The 8,266-nt window shown below is 51.8% G+C and overlaps 1 protein-coding gene across 3 annotated transcripts in view; it reads right to left on the minus strand.

The window, feature by feature from the left end:
• Nucleotides 1-8,244, minus strand: part of TMEM209 (transmembrane protein 209) — a 98,137-nt gene extending 89,893 nt beyond the window's left edge. The window contains exons 1-3 of one of the 3 annotated variants that reach the window (XM_088468683.1): nt 8,080-8,242; nt 7,387-7,528; nt 6,542-6,600 (exon numbers count right to left, since the gene is read on the minus strand). In XM_088468683.1, the coding sequence (XP_088324809.1) occupies nt 6,542-6,600; nt 7,387-7,526 (199 nt within the window). In that variant the 5' untranslated portion in view covers nt 7,527-7,528; nt 8,080-8,242. The other 2 variants (XM_088468684.1, XM_088468685.1) reach the window with 2 other exon arrangements.
• Nucleotides 8,245-8,266: the final 22 nt, after the last annotated feature.

Consider the following 8,266-nt stretch of genomic DNA (forward strand, 5'->3'; position numbering starts at 1 on the left):
CAGTTAGTTACCAAGCCATAGGCCGGAGGAGGAGAAGGAAGAGAGAGAAAAAAGATCTGGATACACACAAGAATTACATTCTCACCATAGGGAGACGGAAAAACCGGTGACCAGAGTAAAGCCCATCTGCAGCACAGGTGCGACAGGGCGGGAGTCCTGTGGAACCCTATGGACTTCGTAGAAATAGAGATAACAAAAGGTAAGTTCTTACCATATCTCATATTTTCTACTTCAGGGTCCATAGGGTATCCACAGGATACCTTGGGGATGTCCCAAAGCAGTATCCTTTAAGGGTGGGGACGCTCCTGTGTTGAAAGGAGAATCCACCGCCCAAAGGAAGCATCCTGAGAGGCGAAGGTGTCAAACCTGTAATACCTCACGAAGGTATGGACAGAGGACCACGTAGCAGCCTTGCAGATCTGGACTGCAGAGGCACCACGTCGAGCTACCCACGAAGGACTCACAGACCTAGTGGAATGAGCCTTCACAGAAGGAGGAACCGGCAGGCCTTCATGAAGATAAGCTTCAGAAATAGCCATACGGATCCAGGCTGCCAAAGTTTGCTTTGAAGCAGGCCAACCCTTTTTTACGGAAGCCATAGAGGATAAACAAGGCGTCCGACTTCCTAAACGAAGAAGTGCGGTCAACATAAGTCCTTAAGGCCCCGCACAACATCCAAAGTGGCCTCACCCACTGAAAGGTCAGGTGAGTTAAAGGCCGGAACAACTATTTCCTCGTTAACATGAAACTGGGAAACAACTTTGGGAAGAAAGTCAGGACGAGTGCATAGCACTGCCCTGTTCCCATGAAAAATCAAGAAAGGGGGTGTACAAGAAAGAGCCCCTAAATCAGAAACACGTCTGGCCGAAGCTATGGCCAGAAGGAAAACAGTCTTCGCTGTTAGCCATTTAAGATCCACTGAGCCCAGTGGTTACAAACGGCGGTCCCTGGAGAGCCCTCAGGACCACAGCCAAATCCCAAGGCGCCACAGGTGGAACAAAGGGTGTTGAATGCGTAGAACACCTTGCATAAAGGTGCGCACATCCGGATTGTAGCAATCCTACGATGGAACCAGACAGACAGAGCCGAAAACCTGCACCTTCAAAGAAGCAAGGCGAAGCCCATGGTCTAGTCCCGCTTGCAGGAAGGCGAGAACCCGAGACAGACGAAACTCCCGCGGTGCATAACCTCTCGGCCAACACCACTGGAAGAACGTATGCCACACGCGATGGTATATTCTCGTGGAAGACGGTTTCCGAGCTCTGAGCATGGTACGCACTACAGAGCTGGAAAACCCCCTGAACCTTAACATGGCAGTCTCAACAGCCACGCCATCAAAGACAGCAGAGTCAGGTCCGGGTGAAGACAAGGACCCCTGTGACAGAAGGTCCGGACGTAGCGGCAACCGCAGAGGACTGTCCACGGACAGACCCTGAAGGTCTGAGAACCAGTGCCGTCTGGGCCATGCGGGAGCTATCAACAGGAGCGTCCCTCCTTCCTGTTTGAATTTCCCGATTACCCATGGAAGAAGGGAAACCGGCGGAAAGAGATAAGCAAACCGGAACGTCCACTAAACGGACAGAGCATCCACCAGAGACGCCTCTTCGTCTCTTGTGCGAGACCCGTACACCGGCAACTTGTTGTTGTGCCGGGACGCCATGAGGTCGATCTCTGGAAGACCCCACCTGTCCACCAGCAGTTGAAAAACGTCCGGGTGCAGGGACCATTCTCCCGGATGAACGTCCTGGCGACTGATAAAGTCCGCCTCCCAGTTTAGCACTCCCGGGATGAAGACAGCTGATATGGCCGGAAGATTGCGCTCCGCCCATACCTGGATCCGAGACACCCTCTACGAGAACCGCCCGACTTCGGGTTCCTCCTTGCCGGTTTATGTAGGCCACGGTGGTAGCGTTGTCCAACTGGACCCTGCACTGGGTGACTTTGGAGAACCCGACGTGCCTGCTGGAGAGCGTTGAACACTGCTCTGAGTTCCAAGATGTTTATTGGAAGCTCTGCTTCTGCCGGAGTCCACCTGCCTTGGAACAAGTGTGGACCCGAAACTGCTCCCCAGCCCAGAAGACTGGCGTCCGTTGTCAACAGGATCCAATTCGCCACCCAGAACGGACGACCCTTGTTGAGATGGGTCGTCTGCAACCACCAGGCAAGGGACAGGCGAACCTCCGAATGAGCACTATCGTCTGGGATTTTAGAGACTGAGGCAGTCCATTCCACTTGGACAGGATCAGGTGCTGCAGAGGTCTGGAGTGAAACTGGGCATATTCCACCATGTCGAATACCGACACCATGGAGCCCAGTAACCTCATCGCCGAGTGTAGAGACCCGGCGGCTCTGCAGACTACTGCGCACCCTCGACTGTAAGGCCGAAATCTTTTCCCCCCGTCACAAAGATCCTTTGCTGTCCCGAGTCCAATAAGGCTCCGAGGTGCAGAATCCGCTGAGAACGGGACCAGGGTGGACTTCTGCCAGTTTATTAACCAGCTGTGCCGTTGCAGTAGCGCAATGGTCAGGTCCAAGTGGCGCAGAAGGAGCTCCGGAGATCCTGCCACTAATAGAAGGTCGTCCAAGTACGGCAACATGCGAACCCCCTGCAGTCGCAGGGAAGCCGCCATGACCGCCATCACCTTGGTGAAAACACGTGGTGCTGTCGCCAGGCCAAAAGGTAACACCCGGAACTGAAAGTGGTCGCTGCGGATTGCAAACCTGAGGAACCGCTGATGGCGCAAAAGAATAGGGACATGCAGGTAAGCGTCCTGTATGTCCAATGACACCATGTAGTTCCCAGGTTCCAGCGCCAGAATGATGGACCGAAGGGTCTCCATCCGAAACTTCGGCACCCGCAAAGATTTGTTGAGAGCTTTGAGGTTGAGAATCGGACAAAACAACCCATTGGGTTTCTGCACCAAAAAGAGATTGGAATAGAAACCCTGGCCCTTCTTGGAGAATGGAACGGGCACTATAACTCCAGCCTGGAGCATAGTGTGCAAAACTTTCCGCAGCTCCGTGGCTTTGTTCCGGTCTGATGTAGACCCGTGGCGAAGAATCGAGCCGGAGATCTGTGCCGGAAGGAGAGGGCATACCCGTGTGAGACCACCTCGAGAACCCAAGTGTCTGTCGTGGTGACCGACCAACACCGGGCGAACTGCAGCAGGCGGCCTCCCACTTTGGGATCCCCCAAAGGGAGGCCCGGACCGTCAGGCCGCAGGCTTGTCATCTGGCTTAGGGGCCAGACGTCTGGTACTCCAGGCCTGCTTCCGGGGCTTGGCCGATTTCTTGGGGCCAGCCTGTCGGGGAAAGGACTGTGTCTTAGGCCTACCCTGGGCCCTATAAGACCGAAAGGATGGAGTACCTGAACCGAGAAGGAACAGCAGCCGACGGGAGATGCCGATTTAGCTGCTGCCAGCGTGGCTACAATTTTCTCCAGGTCCGGACCGAAGAGAACTTCTCCGTTAAAAGGCAACGCCTCCAAACCCTTTTTGGAATCAGCGTCCGCCTTCCAGGATCGTAACCACAAGGTGCGACGAGCAGCCACAGCTGCCGAAGAAATTCGAGACGTCAGGGTACTAACATCCAAGGCCGCTTCGCTGATACAAGTGGCCGAATCCTGGAGATTGCCGATCAACTCCGTCTGCTCAGCCGAACAGTCGGAATCGAAGGACGCCTCCAACGTATCAGCCCAGCGCTCCATAGCTCGGGCAACCCAGCAAATGGCCATAGCCGGCCGCCAGCCCCCCCGCAAGGGAATAGACGGACTTCAGGCAGATCTCCACCTTGCGGTCCGTAGCATCCTTAAGGGAGGACATGGATGGCATGGGTAATGTGGCACTACGGACAAGGCGTGTCACATGAAAATCCACCTGAGGGGATTCCCACTTTGCAAAATAATTGTCCACAAACGGATACGCCACTGCTAAACGCCTTTGAGGCTGATATCGTTTGCCTGGCTGTTTCCACGCTTCCTCTAGGTGGTCAACTAATTGCCCCGAAAGAGGAAACACTGTGGTATCTCCTTTAACATCTTTGAAAAAGGCGTATTTGGACTTTGATACCGGAGGCTCCTCATCCTCAATAACTAAAGCAGTACGGACTGCACGAATAAGGCCAGGTATACACACCTTAGACTTAGCGTCCGACTCTTTAGGGCGGGAAGTTTCCTGGTCAGAAAGATCCAGAATCTCCCCGTCATCGGACGTCCCGTCGTCATCCTCATAAGGAGCAGACAGAGACGCCACCGGCGGCTTGTGAGGCCGCATCACAGACTCCCCTTGTAACACTTCTGACAACTGCTGTACAGAGCTTGTTAACGAATTAACCCACGCAGGCTCATGAGACCTGAGGAGGGGAAATAGGGAGACTGTGGGGTACCTTCAATTGTCTTGGGAAACCCTGCATGGGTGACGACACCACTGACTGCTGGGACAAACCCATCTGAGTGAGGGCAGGCTGCGGAGCTAACTGGCCCACGAGGGTTGTAAGCGCTTTGGCAAAACAAGCCCAGGGCAGCTCCTGTACCGGAGCCGTGACCGTAATCGGTCGCGTCAACGAAAAAAAACGTCGACATAGTCCTTCCGCACTGCCGTCCCCCTCCGCTATAGATACCTTGCATGTAGTACATAAAACCTGGAGAGGAAAATCACTTTCAGACATAATGGTAAGTATGTGACCCCTCTCACTGATACTCGTTAGTATAGTGTGAGACCACCCTGCAAGCACTGCACCGCAAGGGCTTTAGCAGAAAAAACAGGGACAGTTAAATGCTGACAGATAGAAAATGAAAGTACAGGCAGCAGACGCTAGCATAGGTCACATACAATGCAACGAAATCAATTCCTGCACTATCAGCGCTGATCCTCAACTACACAGACTCAGAGCCTGGTAGGACACAGCGCTGCATACACAGACCTTATCCAACGGAGGAGAGGTATGCAGGGGGACCCAGACCACGATGCCACCGTTCTTCAGCATCCAGCAGCGCTCACCATGCTTCTTCCAAAGATGGCCACCGAGGAGCAGAGAGGAGGCCGGCCTGGGGGAGGAGCGCTGACACAGAACCAGTCAGCGTGTGCAGGTAGCGCTGTGTGCAGCGGGGGAGGCGTCGGCTGTGAGACAGGGAAGGTGTGCTCCCCTGGCATGCATTTAACCCCTGGGACGCCTTAGCGCTACCGCTCTGCCGCGGTCCTGCTGTCCCAGGGGGGTAGTGGAAGCGCAGGTTAGAACCTGGCTCCACGCTGCAGCCAGTCCCCAGGGAGCCCCCTGCCTGGGGACTCTGGACCATGTGTTTCAGCGGGGACCCACCGCGGGACCCCGCTGCTTACCTTTGTCCCCCTTGATTCCGGCCATGGTCCTAAACATCTGGGGTCACCGCTAGCTGTGACCCCAGATGTCTACCAGCATCCCCGGATCAGTACCGGCGTTCTGGTACCGGCGGGGGTGTAGGGAAGACAGCATGGACGTCAGGACTGACTGTCCATGCTGTACTTCCAGATGTGCAGCCACAGCTGCTTGAAGAAAACTTCAGGGGCTTCTTCTTAGCCCCCGCTCCAACAGGTGCATCCAACTCCGGCCGGGCACCAAACTAAACTGGGATGCCTTGGCTCGTAGGCGGGGTATAGGAGGGGGACCCTAGTGCATCCTGGGAGGACTGAAAACTTAACTCTATTGTGCCCGATGCCTGACGTCATCACCTATACCCCCGAGGTATCCTGTGAATACCCTATGGACCCTGAAGCAGAAATGAGAGTTATGGCAAGAACTTACCTTTGTTAACTCTCTTTCTTCGAAGTCCATAGGATCCACAGGGCACCCGACCCTGACACAGGTGCCCTGTGGACCCTATGGTTCGTTCTTTCCATAACTTTTTTTTTTTCAGGGTCTATAGGCTCCACAGGGAGACCTTTGAGATGTCCCAAAACAGTCCTTTTAAGGGTGGGGACACTCCTGTGCTGAGAGGAGAATCCGGCGCCCAAAGGAAGCTTCCTGAGAGGCAAAGGTATCAAAATGCATAGAACCTCAAAGGTCTGGATAAAAGACCACGTGGCCGCCTTACAAAGCTGAACTTTCTATTCGGTCTGTGGGCGAGCTGCCCACAGACCGAACAGGAAGCAGAAATAATACATCTCCCTCAATACGCTATAATACATCTCCCTCAATGTGTTCAATAAACACATTAACAAAAAAATTATATATATTATATATCAATCCGCATTTGTCTAGTCAAATTGGCTTTACGATTATGAAAAATGGGTAACTTAAATGCAGATAACTACAAAGTCTTCAAACTGCCCAATGTAAAAAAGGTACACATGACATTACACATTATTTGCATATTGCAGGAACTCCTTCATATATCCGTGAATGTTCCAATCTTATTTTAATATTTAATCAGCTTTCAAATAGAACTAGCTGATTTTTGATTGCCACACTTCCCAGTTTGCAAAAAATAAAAAATTGTTATGCCACAAAGCTTTGTATTCCGAATACTTATACTATGAGGCATTTGTGAAAGAAAAATTAACAAACTTACCAATATACCACAAGGGCCAGTCAGAAATGTTATAATATGTACTGATCTTTTTACAAGTCCTGAAAAGAAATAAATGTAATTATAAATAAAAGAAATCCAGTAATGTCTTCACATAGCAAACATAACTACATCACCTCAATATTAAGGCAGTCTCCTTAATATATTACATGGAGTTCAGCACCACAGAAGGGGGGAGATGTATGAAGCCCAGAAGCGGTATCAGCGCACGTTATGTGCACCGATACCACTTCACCCCGATGTATGATCGGGGGTCTGGGAAGTAAATGACAGGGGCGCTATGCGCCCCTGTCATTATCGGCGCTGCTACCTACAAGATAGCAGTGCCAATAGCCTGGGCCATGTACGAACGGTCATATCGCCTGACCATTCGGCCCGCTGAAGCTGTTGTTATCGACAGCTACAGCCTTGCACTAGCCTACTCACACAGCAGGGACAGCGCTGAGCCTGCTGCCGGCTGCACGCGTGGATCTCACGATACTTGCGAGATCACACGCATGCTCAGTGGAGCCGGCCGGGACTGACATAGAGCGCGTCAGCACTAGGCTGACATGCTGTGGTCTCTAGCGGGTAGCGCCGGAGGGGGGAGTTAATGCTCCCCCTCTCCGGCAGATGAGATGTTTATACATCTCATTGGTAGTACTTCCTGCTTCGCCTCGGTAGAGGCGAAGCGGGAAGCCTTATAGCGGCACGTTAAGTGTCGCTATCATACATCTCCCCCAAGGAATGGTCATCTAAGCACATATCTAACCAGGAATAAGCCAACAAATTCTACTTAATGGTGGGAAGGCCGAGGTAGCAAAGACATATACAGTCATGTTACTCACATTTCAGTGTAAATCATCCCCGCCAAAGACCCATTCAGAAGAGCCCAGGCCAGGACAACCTTTCTGTCATGTGCCTCTCGTCTCATCCTCATAGCTGTATCAATAAATGACATGCTTGTATTCTGCTCCTCAGTCTTCATTCCTAGTAGATATAATTACAATAAGAAGCATGCTGTTATTTCTCCTGCAGCTAAACCCAGACTACATATTAATGCTTTACTTTAAAAGAAAATAACAGAATGCACTGTATATTATACACTACACAGGTATACTGCTGGGGACTCTCCTGCAGTCACTCTTCTGTATAGGATGTTGCACAAACAATAACCTACAACTAGAATTCCAGGTATTAAATCTTATGTATAGTGATACTATTTCATTCTATAACACACCTTAATGTACATGGAAGTGGAATACAGGAGAATCACTGATCAGACACAGGGACAGAGACCAGAGCCCAGCAGGTGGCCGGGTAGCTACAGTATATGCATGTGCCCACACACCGACCAGGGGAACAAGGGTCTGTAGGCTTCAGAGCTGCGCAGTGACTACACACAGTTGTCGGCCCGGAGAGATAGCCTTCTGGATGTACAAGCAGCACTTTCCCGCCGCTCACCTGCTCCCTGTCACCGTACTACAGCCTCACACACCCACTAACCCACTGCTGCCCATACATAAAAAAAATACACTCACGTCACTTCCAGGTACATCTATTGAAGGGAATCTATACACTACACACACACAGTAGTGGCTAGTTCCCCTCATCTACAGTAACTGTCTACCGCTCTCTCTATAGGAAGTAACCGCATCATGTGACCACTGTAGTCACGTGTTACACAGAGCAGGGGCTCGTCCCTCCTGCCGTAGCAGCTGAGGACGC

The sequence above is a fragment of the Taudactylus pleione genome, unplaced genomic scaffold, assembly GCF_031769625.1.
Source record: "Taudactylus pleione unplaced genomic scaffold, aTauple2 ptg000086l, whole genome shotgun sequence".
Taxonomy (NCBI): domain Eukaryota; kingdom Metazoa; phylum Chordata; class Amphibia; order Anura; family Myobatrachidae; genus Taudactylus; species Taudactylus pleione.